At 34.7% G+C, this 24,814-nt stretch overlaps 1 protein-coding gene across 5 annotated transcripts in view; it reads left to right on the top strand.

Annotated features, from left to right (window-relative positions):
* The window catches only part of COL12A1 (collagen type XII alpha 1 chain), a 141,095-nt gene that overhangs the window by 17,360 nt on the left and 98,921 nt on the right, over positions 1 to 24,814 (top strand). For 2 of the 5 annotated variants that reach the window (XM_007484206.3, XM_007484203.3), the window contains exons 5-13: positions 918 to 977; positions 3,551 to 3,814; positions 4,468 to 4,632; positions 5,376 to 5,549; positions 9,673 to 9,963; positions 10,468 to 11,070; positions 13,397 to 13,669; positions 16,239 to 16,511; positions 18,113 to 18,385. The exons of the other annotated variants lie outside the window; for them this stretch is intronic. In XM_007484206.3, coding sequence (XP_007484268.2) covers positions 918 to 977; positions 3,551 to 3,814; positions 4,468 to 4,632; positions 5,376 to 5,549; positions 9,673 to 9,963; positions 10,468 to 11,070; positions 13,397 to 13,669; positions 16,239 to 16,511; positions 18,113 to 18,385 — 2,376 coding nt within the window. The remainder of the gene's footprint in view (positions 1 to 917; positions 978 to 3,550; positions 3,815 to 4,467; positions 4,633 to 5,375; positions 5,550 to 9,672; positions 9,964 to 10,467; positions 11,071 to 13,396; positions 13,670 to 16,238; positions 16,512 to 18,112; positions 18,386 to 24,814) is intronic. 5 annotated transcript variants of the gene reach the window in all.

The following is a 24,814-nucleotide window of genomic DNA, read 5'->3' as shown; positions in this document are numbered from 1 at the left end:
TTAGTCAGTAGCAGAGTTAGAAGTTCTAGGTTCCCAAGTGGAAATTTTAGAAAGGGCCTCCTTTATTAAAATTCTTCAGTATCTGTACAATTCAGAATATATTTGGGAAGTAATGGTTTACATGAGGACTGTAAAAGGAAGCAGCCCACAAGGACTGATTTCCTTGTATGACCATGCCTGCTCTCTGTTGTCTTTGTAATTTCACATTCAGTCTAGAACTCCATGAGGAATTAATACTTAACAAACTGAGCTTTGGTTATCTTCTATAAGCTTTAAATGTTGAATGGAAATACATGTGCTTCCAGTGTTATGTTGGGTCTTTAAAAGTTTTGAATAACATTCTATAAAATCCCATATGGTAAGTAAAAAACCTGGTTAATTTTGAACTGTCTTGGTCTCTCCATGCTCTAAAGGGACTGCTTGGTTAGGTAGTATAGTATAGTGGTTTCAAACTCAAAGAAGATCCTTACAATCACACATTGACTTAGAAAACTACAAATTAACATTATTTATTTTGTATTACATTTTGATTCATCTTGTTAAACATTTCCCAGTTACACTTTAATCTTGTTCCACATTCAGGAGTTTTGTGGTGGCAAGGAGCCCTGAATTTGATCTCTAGTGTACAGTATACCCAGGTAGTTAGATAGCTCAGTGCTGGTATGTTTCAACATATTAGGGATATAAACACATGTGTATGTATAAATGATTAATTCATAATTTATATTCAGAATGCATGATAAAACTACCATTATTATTTAAAAGTTTAGTCCACTTAGTACTTATTATCTAGACAGAGACCTTAAATTGGAGATTATTCTCTGATGTTTCATAACCAGTAGCTACATGAAGTCTTTGTTAACTTGAGTCTGTTGCCCTTTTGGTAATTGTGCTTTTCTTGGTATACTCTGCTTCAGTTCAAACAGGTGGTCCAGTAGATCCAAAGGAGAAGAAACCTGGACAAACTGAGATACAAAGTGAGTTGTTGCCTTATCCTTTTGCTTGACTTTGTATCAATAATAAAACAAGGTTGTCTGGACGTTTCCCATTTCTTCTAATACATTTAGTATTGTGCATCTTTTCCATAATCTAAAACATTCAATTAGCATGAAATAACTTGGTATCATTAGTTAAGAACCTTTAATCAACCCATTACTGCATTTGAGTTCTCACTTTTTCTCTCCCTTCCTTCTTTTTTTACCCCTATTTGAATAATAAAGCTCCCCCTCCATATGTGGCTTGCTTTGATACTGAATTATCTTATATCAGCATTAGTTCTTTTAATATCAGCAGACAGATTTTAAGCTGTGTTCACTAGTGGTAGTGAAATGCCACTGTACAATTCAGAGTATACTTGGCATTATATATTAAATTCATCTTTTGGATGGTAATAGTACATGAAAAACTAAAATCCTTAGATGAACCTGATTGTTTTCTCAAAGATAAGGCAACTTGAAAAAACTCATGTAAAATTCTGGAGAGTTTTTAAACTTAAAATTAAGATCTATTTATGAAGAAATGAGTTTGCAAGGACTAGGAAAGAGAATATAGCATGGGGATGCTACTCTTTAGAAGGTGGAGCAGCTTTTGCCTTTTAGATTAAAGCAAAATGTCTTTCCTTTCAAATATATGCATGGATCAAACTCTTCTGACTTTTCCAGCATTACTGTTTTAAAGCCCTTCTGTACTGCAGATTTGGCTTATGCCAGTCTCTTTGTAAGATGTTTCTCTGAAGTTGGTGCATTTGTTATCAAATGAAAACAATTTTATTTCAGTTCAATCTTTGGCATCATAAGCCACTTTGTGTCTTATCGTGCTCTGTGACTTATTGGGTAAGCCTACCCCCTCTCCAAAAAAAAGGAGAGAGGGTTCTTGGACTTCTAATTCTGTCACCTTGTAAAAGTTGAATCTATGAACTAAGATGTTAATAAAAAGTCCATAAAACAAAGGTTTCTTTATCTGGTGATTTTCTCCTTACAGATCGCTGTTTATCATTCTTTCTGAGGCCCATTAATCTGAAGTGAAGTTTATGGGGGATGCGGTTACTATAGTAATATTTTCCCCAAGTCAATATTTATTCTAAATCAAAGCATTGCATTAATCACTGTATTTCTCATAGGTTTAAATTAATCTGTCAAATCTTTTGGAAAGAAAAATACCCACCACAAACCCCTCCCCAAGTCTAGACATCAATTTGATCTTTGAAACTTTCTAGGACCCTTTACCTTCTTTTCTTAGCTATAAACTCCATTTCCTGTCCCTTATCCCAATGGGCTAAAAGCACAAAAGCATCTGAAGAAATATATTGCACTTTTTCACAAACACCAATTCCCATGAAGACCAAACAAAATTGTTTAAGGAAAAATGATAGTCTATTTCTTTGATACTCAGTGAATTATTTTTGATAAGTTTGTTGTCCAATTTTCTATAACCCTGACTTGAGAGCTGTCAAAGAATGATTTTTAGGATGATTTTATTGCTTTTTAACAATAACCTAAGGAAAAAATTTGACTATTCACACTTTTAAATTAATAATCCTTCTTTGGTACTTTGTCAATATCCAGTACTAGAAATTCATTCTAAGCAAATATAAGTTATCTAGGATATGTGAACTGAAAATTGAGATAATGGGATCCTTGATATATTGGTGTAATTTAATCAAACTGAATAAATATATAAAGTACTTATTTTTCATAGCCTTGTGCTTAACAAACACTGAAGGAGGTGTTAAGATAACTAAGATGGTCTGTGCTCTCAAGAAAATTTGAATTTTGCCACTAACTTTAGTGTAAAAATGAGAATCATTACAAAACATAGGAAAATATTAAATGTAATTTGTTTAAATGACCAAAGCTTAGTTTGCATTCATTTTAAAATGAATATCAAGGAATGAAAATGGTAGCTTGTTACTTGACACATGTCACAGCAGGCACTCAATGAATGTTTTTTGTTGATTGCTTTTAATATCTTTTTATTTCCAGCTTCCTGACAATGATGCAGAGGGTTTGTCTATTATCTACTTAAAAGAGAAAATTAGGATATTGTCAAGAAACTTGAATTGGTTGACATTTCACATAAACTCTTGAATTAGAAAATCCTACCGGCAAAAAAAAAATATTTCTCTTTCATTCCTTTCCTTTCCCTTGCCTTGCCTTGCCTTCCTTACCCTTGCCTTCCCTTGCCTTCCCTTGCCTTGTCTTCCCTTGCCTTGTCTTCCCTTGCCTTGTATTCCCTTCTCTTGCCTTCCCTTCCCTTGCCTTCCCTTTCCTTGCCTTCCCTAGTCTTCCCTTGCCTTCCCTTGCCTTCTCTTCCCTTGCCTTTCCTTGTCAATTTTCATTTTGGTGCCAAAAATACTTTATTCCTGAGGAATTTATGTTATATACGACTTTTGTGGGAATATAGCAGTATATGGATATGTTCCTTATGTGATTTATGCATTCTATTTCCATATTTAAGCAAATAACTTTTTAAACTGACCAGTGTTAGAATTTGTGTTCTACTGGTAGTTGGATTTACAAAGGCATTAAAAAATGTCTTATATGTATTCCAGAATGCTCTCTCAGTGCCTGGACAGATTTAGTTTTCCTAGTGGATGGCTCTTGGAGTGTGGGAAGAAACAATTTCAAGTACATCTTAGACTTCATTGCTGCCCTTGTGTCTGCTTTTGATGTTGGGGAAGGAAAGACCAGAGTTGGTGTTGTCCAGTACAGCTCTGATACCAGGACTGAATTTAACTTAAATCAGTATTACCAAAGGAAAGATCTTCTTGCTGCGATTAAAAAAATACCATACAAAGGTGGCAATACAATGACAGGTATGATTAAGAATTTATGTTAATTTTAGTTTTTTTTTTAATTCTGGGGCTTTTTATTTATTTATTTTTTTTTAGAGATGAGAGGGAGAACAGTATATATCCAGGAGAAAATGACTTAAGTGGTGAAAGGATGCAAATCCATGTCCTCTGAGAATTGGTTGATGTCAATGGGGAGGTTTCAAATTTAGAAGAGATGACTTAAGGGTAACACAGGAGCTAACTAAGTATTTAAAAGACTAATATGGGAAGGGTAGATCAGGTTTTATTCTGCTTTATCCCTGTGAGTGAGAAGTATGTGCAAATGAGTGGAAGTAATAGGGAAACAGTTTTGGGCTTAATGTGGGAAAACATTTCCTTACAACAAGAATTGTCCCAAAATGGATTGGTTTGCCTTTTGGGTGGTAAAAAGTGTCTAGAATCTAGAGTTCTTGTGGCAGTAGCTAGGCAATTATCTTTGGGAGAGGTTGGAAAAGGGATTTGAACAGGAGTTGGACTAGATAATCATGTACCTTGTTACTTAGTCTTTGATATTATAAAAAATACTAAAATATTGATCATTTACTTATACAACAAAGGGGTTAAATTCACAATCACACCTTTGACCTGAGAATTTTCCTCAGATGCATCATCATATGTATTTTTTCCCACTTTAGGGGATGCTATTGATTATTTAATTAAGAATACTTTTACGGAATCAGCTGGAGCAAGGGTTGGCTTCCCTAAAGTGGCAATTATTATCACGGATGGCAAATCTCAGGATGAAGTGGAAATTCCAGCAAGAGAACTTCGGAATATTGGTGTTGAAGTTTTTTCCTTGGGTAAGAGGTTGAGTTCCTTAATATCATTTTGTTAGTATGTTAGTGTAATACATATGAAAATTCAGAATTTTTTACATGAATGATTGCTATTCAAAGAGTAGAGTGAATTTTCTTTTATTGAACAGTGTCTTAAAACAGAAATTGAACTTGCCCACTCTCCCCCTATAACTTCATCCATACACACCACAATTAGGACTTAGTGTCCATCTTCAATGACATACTTTGACTTTTGAATGGCCAACAATATTAGTAAAATTGTGAAGTATTATATATGAGGCAACAGAAAAAAATCTACAATTAATTACCCTTAATAATATTGTATTCACACCCCAATGTCATGGAAGGAGGTAATATTATCTTTACAAATAGCATGTAAAAATGGTGGAATAATTGGGATAAAAGCTCAGCCTACTTAATCTATATTCTTTTTTGTCACTGACTGAATTTATTATGGAATACAATGAAACTTTTTTGGTCCATCAACAAATATTTTGTTCAGAAAAGATGCTCATCTCTATAACACATTTTGGAAGGAACTGAGAATGCCATGGTCCATGTCCCAAAGGAGCTATAAAATGCATTTTGATATGAATACTTGTACATTTATTTTGAAACAGAATTTTTTCTATTTAAGATATGAACAATAAGGGAACATGGGTCATTGTTAGGTCTTGTACTGCAATTAACTCATTTTGCATTTTTATGGGCTCCTCTCTTCATTTCTATTTCTTTCTTTCTTTAAGGTATCAAGGCTGCAGATGCAAAAGAACTCAGACAAATTGCCTCCCCTCCTTCACTCAAGCATGTTTTCAATGTGGCTAACTTTGATGCAATTGTAGATATTCAGAATGAAATCATTTCTCAGGTGTGCTCAGGGGTTGATGAACAGCTGGGTGAATTGGTCAGTGGAGAAGAAGGTGAGTTGATGATGGTAATTTTGTGAAAGCATTTTAATTGAAAAATATGAACAAAGCTAACACTGTGTAAGAGTAGTTTTGTTGGGGGTGGTGAGGTGAGAGTCTAAACACTCTATTGGAAACTTCTTCCACCAACACAATCTGGCATCACATTTGTGATATAGTTATTGAGAATTGCCTAGATCACCAGGAGGTTAAGGGAATTTTCCAAGGACACCAAATCCTTGTGTCCTTGTGTTAAAAGGCAGAACTTATATTTAGACCTATCCGATGCCATTTTCTCCCCTTTCCTGCCTCCCAAATCAGCCCTGTTTTGAATGTTATATTGTCTTTCTTTTTTAAAAATAAATTTTCATTAAAAAAAAAGTTTTGAGTTCCACATTCTCTACACCCCTTCCTCCTTTTCATGCCCTGAAAGCAATCTGATACATATTTTACATGTGTAATCACAAAAAAATTTGTCCATATTCGTCATTCTGTGGAAGAGATCTTAAATAAAAGAAGTAGAAAGAAAATGAAATATATTATGTTTCAGTCTTCATTCAGACTCCATCAATTTTTTCTCAGAGACAGATGATATTCTTCATCATGAGTCTCTGGGATTGTCTTGGATCACTGCATTGCTGAGAATAATGAAGTCATTCACAGTTGTTCTTCAAAAATATTGTTCCATTCTGTCTTTCATAGAAGCAGTTGATATCCTGGCTAAAACATATCTTCCAGTATAAGGTGCCACCAAATTTACATTTTTCCAATGGTAGATGCTATAATACTTCTATTTTACACTAAAATTCTCCTAAATTATCTAAACCCAATACATATTTAGATGTAAAAGACAACACAATAATTTAAATAACATGACATCTTTTGTACTATATTTTATAGAGAACATTTTATTCTTTTCTTAATAGCCATAACTTATATAGTATTTCATATATATTATCTCTTTTGATACTCACAGGAATCCTCTGAGGTAGGTATTATAAGCATTATTATTATCATTATACAAATGGAGAGATTGAGGTTCAGAGAGGCTAGCTAACTTTCCTAAAGTATTTATAGTTTCAAAATAAAATCTGAAGTTGTTTCCAGGACACTATCATGTTTCTCCCAGGCGAATAGTGTCATATAGGTACATATAGACATATGAGCATTCTTTATTTTTTATTGAACTTCAAAGAAAACTACTTCCAGTTAATACCTCCTAAGGGTTTTTCCAAATATTAGAAGATTTTAGAGTGCCCAAGAGGAAAAAAAAAACCCAATTTCACTTATTCAAATATCTAGGACATTTTCTCATTAAAAATTCCTTTTAGTTTATGTCTTTCAATTCATGGAAGAAAAAGAGAAACTTCAAAGGATGTAAAAATATTTGATAGTCAGTCTTGTGCACAAAGCCTTTATCATTTTCCCTAAAAGTTATTTTCTCATCCTCAGCTTTCAAATGGGACTAAAACACACTCTAACTAGATGAATATTAATCTCACAAATCTTTTACTATCTGTAATTTTTGGCTCTCTTTTTGCTATGAGCTTTAGCACTGTCACTTAGAACTTGTCTTAGTTTCATTGTCTAATCACTCTACTTCTAATTTCCAACCCCTTCTCTTATAATAATAAAATAATTAAATTTTTGGGGAAGGAAAAACCTTAGTGATTATTTGGTCCAGTCCCCTTATTAATTCCCACTGTCCATCCCTCTCTCTCTTCTCTTCTTCTCTACTCTTATTTTTATCCTTTTCCCTATACTTCCAGTCTACCCCTCTCACATTCTCTCCTTTTTCTTAACCTCTCTTCCCTCCCATCACCCTCTTTCCTTTACATACCCTCTCTCCCTCTTTCCCTTCTAACCCTGCTCTGTCCTCCTTCCTATTCACTCCTTTCTTCCTTTTCTCTTCCTCCTCTACCCCTTAATCTCTTAATTCTTATTCTTTCATGTTCCTCCTTATCTTTATTGACCTGATTTGGCTATTTATGCTTAGTTTTCCCAGAGACTTAAAAGTCAGTTCTCTTGAATACAGCTTCATCCTTTCCCCTCAGGTCACTAGCTTTATTTTTTTTTTTTAAATTTTCCCATAGTTTCAAGTTTTTCCTTTCAGACTTTTCTGTCTTTTTTTTGGCTCCATCCTACACACTTTTACTATCACTTCTCAACTATAATTGTAAGACACAGTCTTAGAATATGCTATGTTCCTCCTTCCTTTTAAAAATATTTCTCATGCTTTTCAGTTCTTATACTATATAACTTGCTGTATTAACTTCATTTTAGTGACAAATTGAAGAGAAGGTAGATAATGTTCTTAGATTTCCTGTAGCTTGCCTTACAGGACCAGGATGAAACACTATTAGCTTTTCTTCTTAAGTTTGGTTAGATTGAAAAGCAGAAAACAGTGGGTTAATCTTGAAGTACCACAAAATAGTTACTATTATCCATGGAATACAGGTAACAAACTATATTCTGTGGAGTTTGAATTTCTGGGTTAAAAAACTATCAATACTTTTTCAAAGATATGTAGATTTTAAACTTTATTGAACACATTTTGACTTTATGGACATTTCATCTCATTTTCTTCAATTTGAAGTTAGTGGAGTTGAAATTATTTATATTTGGAAGAAAATTTCATTTCAACTCAGAATAAATAGATTAAAAAACCTGAGGACCTTTTGAGGCCATGTATATTATTTTTTACCATACTATTAAAAGAGGTAAACTTCTTTTTATGAAGTTTTATTTTCAAAAATTAAAATAGTCAAAGTCTGTTGTTCTCACAGTTCAAACCGCATAGGCTGTGTTTAGATCTCTCCTGGTCCATCCAAGGAACAGAACTAGTAAAAATTTCTATTAGATTAAAGGTTAGAATATTTGGTTCTTTTCTTGGGAGTTCCTTGTCTTTAGCATTGAGTTCTTACATTAATAATAATCATTAAACCAAAAATGAAGTTATTTATCATGTTTTAATTTAATATGTAAAAAAGGACTACCTACCTTAGCTACCTTCTGTTGCTTCTGGAAGCATCTTGTATGAATCTCTTTATATACAAGTTGTCTCTTCCATTAGAAAAAAAGCTCTTTTGAGGAAAAGGACTATTTTTTCCTTTCTTTCTATCCCCAGTATTTAGCACAGTTTCTGGCACATACCTTGTGCTTAATAAATGTTTATTGATTTGAAGATTCATCTTATGCTTTAGTAATTATATACAGAACTGTAAGAGTTTAAACAGAAATGGTTTTCTTCCAAAGCCTTTTAATAGAACTGGTGATTTCTAGTCTTGTAATTCTGTATAGAAAAGTGAAGTATTCATAATACTTACCTCCCATTTGAAAATCTGGCATGAATTTTTCTTAATGTGTGGATGATTTCAAATGCTCTTGTTAAAATCTTGGAGATGAATATAATGACTTTGTCCTTTGTTTTTATTTTCATATTATGAATCCTGGCTTCTGGTTTTATATTCTAAATTAGTGTCACCTGATAAAAATGGAATATAATTATAGAGCTCACTGTTTACTAGAAAAGTTTTCTTAAATACTTTGGAAGGCATGAACACATACTTTCTGCAGAAACATTATTCCTTGAAAGACTGAAAAGTAGATCTAATGGAACACTGAAAATATATTATATGGAACACTCTGAAATTGATGGATTGGCTTTGGGAGGATTAGGATATTATTAGGTGTGCCATACTAATTTTTTCCCCAAAGTAAATCTACTTTTCTATCATTCAATTCCTCTCACCAGTATTGGGTCTTTTGATTTAGTTAGGAAGATTTTTAGACTAACTTTTCTTGAAGCAATAATGACTAATTTGATATGGACAAAAGCACTTTGAGCATCTTTTTTTTTGATATCCCAATTTATAGTTATTTGTATACATGCCTTATCTCTCCTAGTTGAGTGCCCGTTATTTGAGAAAAAGGAAACATTCCAGTAGTCTTTGACCAAGAGCCCCCCAAAGGCTTATTTTAGTATTTGTTACTGCTACCAAAAGCCCTTATACATGATAGTAGTTTAATCAATGCTTATTGAAGACCAGAGTCAAAAGATTTGTTACAGAATATAATAAAACTTGCTGGAATAATTATATCTCATTGTTTTTAACCTTGTTTTGCCTTAAATTTTCAGTTGTAGAACCTCCTTCAAATCTGATTGCCACTGATATATCATCAAAATATGTTAAGCTCAGTTGGGATCCATCACCCAGTCCCATAACAGGCTATAAAGTCCTTCTCACACCAATGATACCAGGAAGTAAGCAACAAGCTTTAAGTGTGGGTCCTCAGACTACCTCTTTAAATGTAAGAGACCTTTCTGCAGATACGGAATACCAGATCAGTGTCTATTCTATGAAAGGACTGACATCCAGTGAACCCATTTCAATAATGGAAAAGACCCAGCCAATGAAAGTTCAAGTGGGTAAGTAATTTGATCTGAATTGTAGGAAAGTAATTTGATTTGGACTGCATGAAAGTCAAGTATTTTGCCTTAATTACTCACAAGTTAGTTTTTTTTTTGAGATGTTTTATTGATCTCTTATCTTTATATACCCTTTACTTCCAAATGTATCCCTCCTCTATTCCCTAGGAAACCATCCTTTGTGAAAAGAATTAAAAAAAGAAAAACAGTTTATAAAAGCTAATCAACACATCAACTAAATTTGACAGTCTCTGCAATGTTCTATGCTCATAATTACTTACCCCTGCAAAGAAATTAAGTACATTTTCTCTTTTATTCCTCAAAGCTAAGCATAACTATTGTTGTTGATTTTTCCCCTTTTACATTAGTTGTACTCATCCACAAATTGGTTTTACCTAGTAAAAGAGGAGTAGATTTTTAGAACCACATTGGTAACCAGTAGAAAAGAATCATTGTAGAGTTGAAATTACTGAACTTTAATTGGAATTTATTTTCTCTTGGCAGAATGCTCCCGCGGTGTAGATATAAAAGCCGATATTGTGTTTTTAGTTGATGGCTCTTACAGCATCGGAATTGCCAATTTTGTTAAAGTTAGAGCCTTTTTGGAGGTCCTTGTGAAAAGCTTTGAGATTTCACCGAACAGGGTACAGATCAGCCTTGTGCAATACAGTCGGGACCCCCATACTGAGTTTACTTTGAAAAAATTTACCAGAGTTGAAGACATCATTGAAGCTATTAACACATTCCCCTACCGAGGTGGATCCACAAATACGGGCAAAGCCATGACCTATGTGAGAGAGAAAATATTTGTGGCTAGCAAAGGATCACGAAGCAATGTACCAAAGGTTATGATTCTTATTACTGATGGCAAATCATCAGATGCCTTTAGAGACCCTGCTATAAAACTGAGGAATTCGGATGTTGAAATCTTTGCAGTTGGTGTCAAGGATGCAGTTCGTTCTGAATTGGAAGCTATTGCCTCTCCCCCTCCTGAAACTCATGTGTTTACAGTGGAAGATTTTGATGCTTTCCAGAGAATATCATTTGAACTCACTCAGTCTATCTGCCTTAGAATTGAACAAGAATTGAAAGTTATAAAGAAGAAATGTAAGCCATTCTTGTGATATAGAAAAAAATGTTGTTCTGTATAGTTCTTTTGGTGTTTCCACACAATAAAAGTTATATAGTATTTTGGGCTTCTTTAGTGCAGAGGAAAAAGAGACTCCTTTACATTTCTGAAAAGCATATTGAATAATTCCATCACTTAATTATGATTTCTGACTGCCTTATGAATATGGAATTTTTATCTATTAGAAATTTGTCTACCTAAGAGAGACACTTTGGTGTTTCTAGAGAAATGTAGTTGACAAATCAGGAACTTTTGAATCAGAAGACCTGAGTTTAAGCCCTAACCTTGTCATGTACTGCCTGCAAGACCTTAGGCAAGTCACTTAATAAGTAGCTAGGTGGTGCAGCGCATAGAATTCTAGGCCTAGAGGAAGGAAGACCTAAATTTGCATCCTGCCCAAGACAAGCACTTTATCCTAAAATCATTTATACTTTATCAGCTTCAGTTCCTCACATTTAAATGATGTTGGGTTTCTTGGCTTCTAAGGTTTCTTCTAACACAAAAACTTCAATGTTAAGATTGTTTACTTATTGATTATTTAAGACCATGACCATCCCTGGTGATATTTGAGTCCATATTAATTTTGTTAGAACAATGATTTCATTATATCAAATCCTGGTTCATCTAAGTATTTTGTTGCTTTTAGCCAAAGGCTCTTGTAACTTTTCCTGCTTAGAACCCTTCATTGGTATCCTTTTGTCTTCTAAATAAAATTTAGACTCTTCAATATTGCATCCAAAAATCTGGTCCCAACCAACCTTCCTAGCTTTATCTTCTATCATTCTCTAATGAATTCTCCTTTCTGATCTTATTGCTTGTTCCCTTTGCATTTTTGTTTCTGCACCTTGCTCATACTTGTTTCTTCCATGTTGAATTCTTTTCCTCTTTTTCCTCTACCTTTTCAAATTTTACATATCTTTCAAGAGGCATCTCAAGCCCTTCCTTCTCCACCATGTCTTCTGTGATCATGACAGCTGACTATGATTATATTCTTTTGGAAATTTCCATGGCATTTAATATATATTGCCCTGTTTTGTCATGTTTCTCTCTCTCTCTCTCTCTCTCTCTCTCTCTCTCTCTCTCTCTCTCTCTCTCTCTCTCTCTCTCTCTCTTATTCTCTCTCTCTCTCTGTTTCTCGCTTCCCCAACCCCTCTCCCTCTATTTCTCCTCTCTCCAACAAGATTATGAACTTTTTTGGGGTAGGACCTGTATCTTCTTTTTTTTTTTAATTTTGGTTTGTGTCTTCCATATTGCTGGATATATTTTTTTTTGCCTCAGAAATAGTTCCTTGGTTAATACTTTGATAAAGATAAATGTTCATTGAATTGAAATGAATCCCCCTGCCTCAGGTAAACATTATCTAACATTATCAAATACATGAAGATAAAATAGAAAATGTTTTTCAAGTTCTTCTAAACTTGCTTTACTTATCAGGATTTATATTTTCTAGTAATGTACTCACCCCTACTTTTAACTACTCTGTGTTAAGTGGCCCCAAAGTCATAGTAAATTCAATTTTAACTCAGTATTAGAAGATCATAATCTTACATTCTTGCTACCTGAGCCATAATTTCAGCTAGACTCCCATATCTTTTTTTTTCCTCTTCTGCTTCTCTGGCTTCCTTCAAGTCTCAGCTAAAATCCCCCCCCCTTTTTTTTTCTAGAAGCATTCTTGATCCCACTTAATTCATCTCAGGATACCTCCAGTGTATATATCTTGTTTGTACTTAGTTTTTGTGTTTGTTTGTTTTTGTACATTGTCTCCTCCATTAGATTGTAATCTTTTTGAGGGCACCAACTGTTTTTTGCCTTGTATTTTTATCCTCATTCTTTGTAACCTCAGTACCTGTCACAGTTGCCTGATCTACAATGAGCATTTAATAAATTCTTGTTGAAGAATTCTAAAATAAGTACATTCTTAGCTAAGAGGAGCTAGGCTCTATGGACTCTTCTGGACCATAAATTTAAATCTTAAAGGTTGTCATGTATAAGACTTTCATTTTATAGGTGAAGAAACTGAGGCCCAAAAAGATTAAATGACTTTTCTAGGGTTCTATAGTATTTGAGGTGGGATTTGAACTCAGGTCTTCCTGCTTCCCAATCCAATGCTCTCTCCATCATATCACGCTGTCTCTTGATTCATTGATTATTTGGGAACTATTGAATGAGATATGGTGGCAACTATTCCTCAGTTGTACCCAAGATACTTAAGAAATATGGAGAATTTTGGGCATTCCAATATATCTGCATTTTATTAGGTTCTGTTCATTGAAAATAGTTTCTTCCTTCCTTTTTTTTATATAGCTTATGTACCACCAAGAAATCTGAACTTTTCTGATGAGACTTCATACAGTTTCAAAGTCAACTGGTCTCCAGCTGGAGAGCATGTTTTTACCTATCATATCACATACAAGGAAGCTCCTGATGGTGAAGCGCACACTGTTGTAGAGCCTGCTTCCAGTACTAGTGTTGTTCTGGATCACTTAAAGCCTGAAACATTGTACTTGGTCAATGTGACAGCAGAGTATGAGGATGGTTTCAGTGATCCCTTAACTGGAGAAGAAACAACTTTGGAAGGTATATTGTAGTTTTGCTTTTTTTTTTTTTTAATAAATACAGCTTATGGTATTGTTTTACCCTGAAGGTATGTAGTAAAGAGATCATCTGCTACCTCTTCCAGAATTTTGTATGTGTAATCACTTTCTGTGAATCTTAGCAATATTGAAGTTTCAATGTCTTAAAATACATGAATATATGTTTCATAGTTAGGAGAGGGAAAAATAAAAACCCCCATAAAATCAGATTTACTTAGATCTCTGGTTTGTCAACATGGTAAATAATTATTAAATTAACTGATGAAATGCTGCATTCTAAAGATTTTTCTGCACTATATTTCAATAATGGCAACATTTTGGTACCTTTGAAGCTGCTTTAACTTTTAAAAATCACTCCAGTGACAGATATGTTACAAAGCATGCATCTTGAGCTCTCTTAGTGTAGATGTTATTTGAGTATTTGCACAAGAATCTAGACCTTCAATACATTTTATTATAGCCACCAAAGTTTTAAGATGAAGTAGGGTTAAGAATAATAGGAAGCTAGAAGTTTGGAGTGGAAATTCCTAGATAGCTCAATTCCTACTTGGTAAGCTTGAAGCTAGTCTTCTGCACACTTTGGGAATGAGAAGACTGACCAGGTTCAGATGCCCTTGATTTTATAACTATCTGCACAGATGGAAAAGGAAAAGTTGTAGGAGTTAGGGAAAAGACCTTGAAGAATGTATACGGATATTTATAAGGATATATACATATATATAATGATATATAGATAGCTATCCTTATATAAAGGTAACTCTTCTCCAAGTATTGAATTGTCCTCTGTAAGAAAAGAAAGCTGTGGTGTCACCTATTGACATATTTTGTTGCATCAGACCTGCATTTAACCTTAAGAAGAGGAGGTAAATGGTTAATTCTAGGAACAGTACGAGTTAGACTAGATGGCCATTGAGGTACTTTCCAACCTGGAAATTCTATGATTCTAAGACATCCAAGGAATTTGCAAATATATGGGGAGTCATAGTGAATGTAACAAATGTTCTCTATTTCCTCTGAAGGATAGAAGAGGAAAGGCTAAGACAAGAGTAATAAAGAATTTAGAGTTTGTGCAGAGAAGAATTTGCTAAGTGTTTTTAGATGCTAGAAGTGGAATCTTTTTCTCTGAACAGCTTTAAAATAAGGTTCATTTGTGTCTGTTGATATGGTTTAGATAGTTTTGCCAAATTATGGGGGAATCCTCTAGGGAATTTGGTCTGTTCCTGGCCTAGGATTTTATGATTGTGATTTAAAGATTTCTTTTAATCTTTCATATCAATAATTAGATATATATCCTTGGTTTCCACTTTTTATTTGGGGTATATGAAAGATGGAGCATGGGCTTCAATTATATGAAATGCTGCTTTCTTCTAAGGTTGTGATCTCTATTTATGCCTAGATAAACCCAAAGCTTTGATTGCTCTTCTTTGGCATGTAAATGGAAAGCATGTCCTGAGTAGTAATTTTAGTATTGTGTAAGAATAGTATAGTATGGTATGGGATGGGATGATATGGAATGGCATGCATGGCATGGAATGGTTTGGTATGGCACAGTATACTATAACGTAGTTTATTATTATTCTTCATAATTATGATGCTTTGTAAGTATAGGGATCTCCCAGTTGATGGGAATTCTCTTCCTTGATACATACTGGCAACCACTCTATAAATTATAATCTGAGAGAATGGTCTGGAGTCACCGAGAAGTTAAGTGACTTGCCCACAGTTACATAACTTCCTTGATTTGAACTGCCATTTTCTTGACTCTTGAGTGGCCTCTCTCCCCTTGATGCTACATTGCTTCTCATATAGTGAGCTTTACAGTGAAGCAAAGTCTTTTCCTTGTACATAAGAGACAAACAAGCAAAATGGTAAAATTTTATTTTTAATTATGTGGCTATAATGGAGCCTAGAATTTAAGCTCCACTCTTACTCCAACTATCACTCAAATACATAACATTTTGATTCTCTGACCCCTCCTCCTGAATAATTCATTTCTCTCAGCTACTAGATCAAAATCAGAAAAAGTAGCCAAGTGAGTACAAACTACAACAAAAGATTTTTTCAGTCTCATTTCCCCTTCCTCCAAGGAACAATTACACAGTGGTGTATTATATATTTAAATAGCTTCTAACCATTACTTAAAATTTATTAAGTGCCCAGTGACCATGTGTTATTAGTGGTTTATTTTAAAACAGTCTGAAAAGGCAGAGAGGACTGTACTCCTTACCTTATATTTACTGTCAAATGTTTTTCAAATAGAAGGGCACTCAGGAGAATTTAAGTTAAGGAGCAAAGAGATCACATGATTTTTGAGCTGGAAGGGATCTTGAAGCTCATCTAGTTCAATCTGCTTGTTTTACAGATGATGAAATTGAGGAAAAGATATGGGGAATGCTATAATTGGTACACATGGTAGCTAGTATTTATAGCCCATTATCACTTCTCACTTAATTATCTAATGAGCAAATGGTATGATTTCTCTGTTCCAGTTCTGATCATAAGCTGATTTTTTTTTCCTGAGGAAAGATTTTAGAATATCTTCTTTCTTTCAGTGAAAGGTGCTCCTCGAAACTTAAAGGTGACAGATGAAACCACAGATAGCTTTAAAATTGCCTGGACTCAAGCCCCAGGGAAAGTCCTAAGATACCGGATTGTATATAGGTCAGTTCCTGGTGGACCAAGACAAGAAGTCACAGTTCCAGCAAATGAAAGAAGAAAGACACTTGAAAACTTGACACCAGATACAAAATACGAAGTGTCTGTTATACCTGAGTACTTTTCTGGTCCTGGAAGCCCACTGACTGGCAATGCAGCTACTGAAGAAGGTAGGTTAAATTCAGATGGCAAAGCCAGCTAGGTGGCACAATAGATAAAGAGCCAGGCCTGGAGTCAAGAGGCGCTGGGTTGTTTCTAACTGTGTGACCTGGGTTACATCTCTTAACCCCGTTTGTTCAGTCCTTGCCCTTTAGACTTAGAATTGTTATTAAAACAGAAAATAAGGGTTTAAAAAATTCAGATGGCAACTACTTGTATGAAATGAAACAAAGTGTTGAGGTTAACATTCAAGTAATTTTATATCCCACTTCTATTAAAAAGAAAAAGAAATAGCACATTTGCCCTGATTATACCTTTTTAAACAAAACTGGCCCACTTTTCGACTTTACCTTTCACATGTTTGCTCAACTTGAATCATCAAGTCCAGGTGTTCCTTTACTAATTTCTGTGATCAAACGTTCTTGTATCTTAACATGAGAAAATGGTGAAGGAAGATTATTCAAGATTATTTTTTTTATAGTAAGCTGTATGATGCACTTGAAATAGTTTCTGTCTGATGGGTTATGTACTTTCAAGAGAGGATTTATTTTTAAGGGCTACTTAAAGAAGGGATTCTAGTGTTGTGAGATATAATGTTTTGTGTACATAGGAAGGAACAAGGATGAGAACCTGAACTCTGTGTGGAACTTTGGGAGCAAAACAGTTGTTGGGTTACAATTCTAGCAGTCTTTTAACTGTGCTGGCCTCACAGACATCTGAGCCATAGGAGTATTATAAATTGATGCCTAAGGTGGCAGTAATGAAGTAGTGGCTCATCATAGATTAGTCCTACCTAAATAATCATTCCAATGTTTTTTTTTTTCATTCTTCCTTTATTTGGAATGAAATTGCCTGGGATGCTTTTATGTCTTTCTATGTGTGCCAAAGTGTTGAATTTCCACAGAGGTCTCTGAGGGGTTAATGTCTACTCTATCAGAAAATTATGAGCTAATGGGTATATATAAACTTCAGTGGCACTTAAAAAAAACTCCATTTGCCTCAGTTCCCTCATCTGTAAAATGGGGATGATGAAACTAATAATAGCACTTACCTTGCAGAGTTATTGTGAGGACCAACTGAAGTAATATTTCTGAAGCACTTAGCACAATAGTTGGCACATAAAAATGTTATTATTATTATGGGTATAGCATAATGCTACATAATGAGTATAGACCAATTCATCTGTGGTCTTTATCCTTCAATATTCATAGCAATAGTGAACTTTTTTCATAGTTACTTCTGTGGAAAAATCAAATTCCAAGTTGGCAGGATTTAATCAGCTTGCACTTTTCATATATCTTTAATCTAATTTTTGGCAATTCATTGTGCTTTCAAACAACAGGCTTCCACATGTATAAATGCAGGAAAAGGAGCTCATCACTTTTACTGATACATATTAACCTTGACCTCTATGTACATGTATGTATGACACTTTTGACTAATTGGCACCATTTGCTGTATTTGTCATAGGTCCAACTAAGTATGCAAATATGTCTAAACCATGTATGCAGACTTGACTAAACTAAAGAAATATGTTAAATTAACAGTTCTTTCCTGAGCCATGTCTCCTCAGAAATGTATTTTCTTTTTTTACTTCTTAAATTTCATAAAGTTCGAGGAAATCCAAGAGATCTGAGAGTTTCTGACCCTACGACATCATCAATGAAGTTATCTTGGAGTGCAGCTCCTGGAAAAGTCAAACAGTACCTTGTAACTTATACTCCAGTGGCAGGAGGTGAAACCCGAGAGGTAACTGTGAAGGGTGAGACAACCAGCACCCAACTGAAGGGCTTGGACCAAGGCACAAAATACTCCTTGTCAGTGACTGCCCTGTATGCCTCTGGAGCTGGTGATGCCCTTTCTGGAGAAGGAACAACACTGGAAGGTAATTCTTTTTTTCCTCCCATCATGTGAAGCATTTTACATGTTTGTGACTCTGGGTTCAGAAGATTTAAGTTTCCAGGTATTTGTATACCTCCTCATCAAGAAATTTATATTGAAAAGCAACTCTTTATATTCAGGTATGCATCTTAGTCAGAGATAGCAATAATAATTAGTATTTCTATGTTCTAGACACTGTGCTAATTATAATTACTATCTTATTTGCAACATTTGGGAGATAGGTGCTATTATTATTATTCTCATTGTACAGATGAGGAAACTGAGGCAGAGAGAGAGAAGTTAAGTGTTCTGCCTAGGGTCACACAGTTATTAAGTGACTGAGATTGGATTTGAACTTAGGTCTTTGTCACTCCAGGTTTGGTGCTCTGTTCACTGTACTATTTGAGACATCAACTGCAAGTCAATTTTAAAAGCAAGATTAATCAGAAAAGGCAAATGTATTTGGGAATAATTTTTTAATGATGAGAAATGTGAGAAGAGAAATGTATTGACTGAAGTCAAGTGTTAAAGTAACTTGTTAAAGTAATAAGAAATTAAGAGCTTGAAGAAAATTTAGCTACCACAGGTGAAAGAACTCGTCTAAGAGGTTAAGTGACTTCTTTAAGCACACAAAACTAGCTAGCTCCTTGCCTGTGGATATTTTTTCATTCTTAGTATCTATTGCCAGTGCCTACCCTAGACAATGTGGCAAATAGTAGGTAATTGATACATGCTTACTGCAATCAGATGAATTAAACCAATTGAATGTTGGGACTTACAGCTGAGTCTACAGATTTCTAGTACAGTGATTTTTCTCATTATCCCATGCAAACAACAGTCACAATAGCTTTTGAAATCATTGTTACATTTTATTATTTATAATTATTATAACAGATAATAATTTATAATTTGTAAATTGTTTAAACTTTTTTGGAATATGTGGTCAGAGTCTATTATTGAACTAATTCTTTGGGAAAAGTCAATTTGATGGGTGCTAAAAGTGTCAGTTCTGAGAGAGGGTATCTTAGCCCCAAAGTAAGTAGTTAAACCTGTTACCATATTCTTTTGATGGTATTTACAGTGTGATTGAGGATCTAAGTTAGAGTTTCTGGTTTATTTCTTCTTTAAGCAATAGTTCTAAGCAGGTGCCCCTAAAGCTCAATTCTTTGCAAGTAGTAATCAAAATACTTTGATTGATGTGATCAGTTATGAGTCTGGAAAATTTTTACAGTAGTCTAGACTTGGTTTCCACAGTGAAGGCTGTGGTTTTACTTCCAAATAATGTGTGATCAACTTTAGTAGGAAGGTCAGAAGATAGAGTTTAATTTACCTTTTCTCCAATATAGCCGGTTAGGTAGGCTTTTCTCCAATACAACCACACCACCCCTTTGAATACTTCTGTGCCCTGCCTGTGCCTATCTTCTTAGGGCTGTGTAGGACTGGTTTTATAATATAAATCAACCTTGACCCCCAGAATAACAAGAAAATACACAATTCCCCTAGGCATTCTCCCCACTCCTAGCATCCTCTTACTTCTCATTATCATCTTCTTATTGCTACAGCAGGCATCCCTCAATGGCAGGTCTGTGCTCTGGGATAACAGCTTGTATTTAAGCTCCTACACATTTTTTAGTCAGTAAGAAAAATGAGGAGAAGAATCGGATGAGTTATTATGAATGGGTTGTGATTGCATTATTTTTCTCCCCAAACAAAACCCTTTCCCAATCTTCTCTGTTTCTGATGAGGGCACTATGATCCTTTTGATCACGTTTCCAACCTCAGTGTTCTTGATTCTGCACTTTTACTTATCTCCAGTATCTAACTGGTTGCCAAATCTTGTCTGACACTGTGTCTTATAGCCATATCTGTTTACCCATTCACAAAAACAACTCTTTCATTATCTCTCACCTAGACTATGAAATATCTTATAAAAAACTCAAAACTTCTTATCTTCTGTCTTGGAATTGCTACTAAGTATCAGTTCCAAGGCAGAAGAGTGGCAAAGATCAGGCAATGGGGGTTAAATGATTTGCACAAGGTCATATAACTAGGAGTATCTGATACCAGATTTGAAGCCAGAACCTCCCATCTCTAGACCTGGCCTTTTATCCATTGAGTCACCTACCTGCCATGACATGGCCTTCCAATTTGTCTCCCAGGCTCAAGTATCCCTACTCCAATCCATCTTCTCCACAGACATGGAAGGGATTTTCCCTAAGCAAAGGTCTAACTATGTTACCTCTCTCAGTAAACTCCAATGGCTTCCTATTGATCCTAGGATCAAAATATTTCATCTTTATCTTATTCTTTTTTTACTTTTTATTTATGTTTAAATTTTGAAATGCACATATTAGTATATATATATATAATCTATCTATCTATCAACAGATATTGGGACTGCAGGCTCAAATTTTTTTTTTTTACTAATAGGGATATGTGGTCAAGAAAGTTTGGGCACCACTGCCCTAGAGAATTGTCAAGGATATTTATACAAATTATTTTATATTTTGGCAAGCAAAGATTGTTTAGTGCATAACATCTCACAAATAGTCTTGCCTTAATAATCTGTATAAATTGCCTTACCTCTTGAGGTCTTGGTTTCCTTATTTGTAAAATGAGGGAGTTGGAATAGATGACCTCTGAATCACCTTCTACATCTAGCTTCATGGGCCTACAAACTAAATACCCAGTACAAGATATGTTGGAATTCAATACATGTTCAATTCATCTATAAGAGAGTGGTTAGCAAAGACTGAATTGAACATTTTAACGACATTTTGTTGACACTAAACCCATTCACACACTCCCAATACTGGGCATAAAATAGAGACTTAGAAGATCACTTCTTTTATCTTCCTATGTTTGATGGCATTTTGTAGAGGTAGTGAGGGTTACTGTGGGTTCAAGGCCTGTCTCTGATGTACATTAGTGATATGACCATGGGCAAGTCAGTTATCTCTCAGTACATCCAAGACTGCCCAGGATCTGTCAGTGGAGGAATTTTTGCACTAGGAGTTCCCCACCCTGATGAAATCACAGGTCTAGACTTCCTTCCTTTTTTATTCTAAAAGGAGAAATGGTCTAAATTGAAACTAAGATTTTACTTTTGTGGTGGGAAGTAATAGCAGAGAAAATATCTTGAAAAACAAATAGCTTCATGAACTTGAAGATATTATCACAGATGGAATGGAATCAGTTAAAATTAAATATCCAACAGTAGTTGGAAAATTCTAATGAAAGACAAGGGATGAAGTTGTTTATCCCCATTCCCAAAGTAATCCAGATCTGAAGCAAAGTGTGTTAATACAGAATCCCATTTTGGGTGGATGGGAATAGCTTAAGCCAATTTAAAATTCGATTTTCATGATTGTGGAGATGTTTTCTTATTACATTCAATTCAATGAAACTTCCTTTTTATATGTGCCAGGCCCTGTACTGGAGGTGCAAAGGCAGAAATGAAACAATCCCTGCCCTCAAGGAGCATATAAAGTATTGGACTATAATATTTAGCATTTCAAAAATAATGGTTAAAATGCTGACTCTTAACAAGAAGTCATACTTAGAGGAGAAATGAATTATAGACCCTAAAACTGTCTTCCGAAGGTTATAGCCACATGCCTAAGAAGGCTTAAGAGTGTCTTTTTGATTTTAGAATGCATATTTTAAAAGGTTGAAAAATCTTTAAGGTGTATGAATTAAAATTGCCCCAGGCCAATGTGATCTAGTCAGAACAGCAAAAGCATACAGACTCTACACCTGTAATAACATATGGTATTTTATGGAGACTTGCCTTTTTCCTTTTTTATTGCATTTTCCTTTGTTCCCATACTTCCCACTGACTTCCTGTGTATTTACTCACTGGCTACAGTGTGCAGGGCATACATACACTTTTAACCTTTATTCCTTTTAGAATGATTATGAACTTCATTTAGAGTTGCAAACATATAACCTCCACAATGTCTTAAAAACAAAAACTTGTACTTTTAAAACACCCCCTTTCCCCTTAGCTGAAAAAAATGGCTTTTTTCTTCATCAGATGTCTTTCAAAAAATGGTGCATGATGTCAGAGCACACTTTTTGCATAGTTCAACTGTGTTCTAGTTTAAGAGCAAACACATAAAAACCCTCTTTACTTTCTGTCTTAGTAGCAACTCTAACAATTGGGGTTAAGTGATTTTCCCAGGGTCATATATCCAGGAAGTGATTGAGCTCAAATTCAAACCCAGGTCCTTCTGTCTCTAGACATGGTGCTCTATGCACTGTACCCACCTAGCTACCCATGAGTGAACACTTTTTACAACAGCTCTGACTCATTGAATCTAGTCTTAGATACCTAAATAAATGGCTTCTTCTTTCCTTATTTCAGAAGATTCCCAATCACATGAATGTGGCTATTCTCTCCAATCATGAAATTATAACAACTCTATCCATACATTTTTGGCATAAATACAATTCCTTACACCATAGGAAGGAAAGGGAACATAGAGGACATATAGTTGGACATCACCTCCTCCATCCCACATGGGAGCATAGATCTAGATCTTGTAGGTAGGCACCTTAAAGAAAATCCAGTCCAACTCCATTTTTAGGAAGAGAGATGGAGGCTCAGGGTGACTCAGTCACTTGCCCCTGTAATAGTAAAATGTTACAAGTCAAATTCAACCCCAAGTCCTCTGAAACCAAATCCAGCATTTTCTCACTGAACCAAACCTCTTCCTCACATCTTAATAGGAGGAACCAAGACCTAGGGATTTTCCTAAAATCACAAAAATAGTAATTAGTAGAACTGGGATTGAATTCAGATCCTCCGACTCCAAGACAAGTTATCTTTTCAGGTTATCAGTCAATCAATAAACATTTATTAAGGGTCTACTATGTGCCAGGCACTGTGTGAAGTTCTAGGAATACAAAAAGAAGCAAAAATTAGTTCCTGCCCTGAGAGAACTTACAATCTAATGGAGGAGACGACATGCAAATAGCTATATGCAAAGGAAGCTACATGCAGGATAAATAGGAAATAATTAACAGAGGGAAAACACTGGGGAAGGCTCTCTGCAGAAGGTGGGATTGTACTTGAGTCTTCTTTATTTTCATATTTGATTCTTAAAGCAAGGTAGAGAAGTCAGTAGTCAGAGTATGTATATGTATGTATGTGAATGTATATTTACACATGTCCATTATAAAAATACTTTAGCGAAGGACTTAGACAACAAAACAAATGAAAGGAGAATTTAACTTTTTATGTTCATCATGCCCTGGGCAGAAGGAACCATTTGCAGAGTGACTAAGGAATAATAAATATTTGCACTTGAAACTGTGAGGAATATGTTCAGTTCACAATGTCTTTTGTACAGGAGAGGGAACACATTAGTAAATGTCTGCTGAATTGAATTAATAACTAAATTTAGCCAAATTAAATTTTGAACTCTCAAGACTTGGGAAAAAATAATTTCACTCATTTAAAGATCCCTATCTGCTATAAGGAATAGCAGATACACTCTTGCCAACATCTTTTTATTAACATACTTATCCCCTTGCGTTATGTATGGTGAAACTTGACAAATATGTGAAAACCTACTTATAATTAAATTAAAAAGTGAAATTTTTCTAAACTTCTGTTTATTCCATTTAATTTTATTATGTTCATTTAGCCAAATTCGCATACCATATACGAGGAATAGGATATGATGGTAAACACAGCAAGTGGAAAGCCTGCAGAAAGAGAAAGTGAGCTATTTCTGAGAGCTACTGTTTTTCTAATCTGTTTTCTCTTGGGAGAGGAGGTGGTAAGAACAGAGCTGGCAAGAATCTTGCTTTGACTCAGAGGCATAAAATCAGATGGCAAGAATATAATAGGCATTGGGAGTTTTATAGATTAGCTTAACTTCAGAAACGTTTTTAATTCCAGAGAAAAATGAAGCTTCCATTCTTTGCTATAGAGGGTATAATCTTTTTTCTAGGGCTTTTTATTTTCTGAAATGTGAACATATATCAGGTAATTGCCTTGTAGCTCTAACCAAGGATTTATTAGCCCTCACATTGCTGGCTCCAGTGTATTAGAATGACAAAAGCAGAGTTCATTACCATTTCAGATACTAACTCTAGAGGAATTTAACCACAAAGCACATTAGTATTGGTTTTGCAGACATAGATTTTAAAAAGTGGAACAGCCTATTCTAATGAACAAAACACTGTTGCACATTGAAATGCATTATAAATCTTCCCAAATCCTAGAGCTGTCACTATTGTTGATGCTTAAGCTGAGGGGAACCTACTTTTACATTTAAATAAACAATAACCACTTTTTTGTTCCAAGAAATTAATCCAATTTCACGAAACTTCAAATTTGGGCTAACATAGACATATGTATATTTTAAGGAGTGCTGATTTTCACCAGGGAAAGAAGTAGCCTTTGCATAATTTCTTCCCCACC

This window comes from Monodelphis domestica, chromosome 2 (genome assembly GCF_027887165.1).
Source record: "Monodelphis domestica isolate mMonDom1 chromosome 2, mMonDom1.pri, whole genome shotgun sequence".
Classification (NCBI taxonomy): domain Eukaryota; kingdom Metazoa; phylum Chordata; class Mammalia; order Didelphimorphia; family Didelphidae; genus Monodelphis; species Monodelphis domestica.
This window is presented reverse-complemented; position numbering and strand designations above follow the sequence as displayed.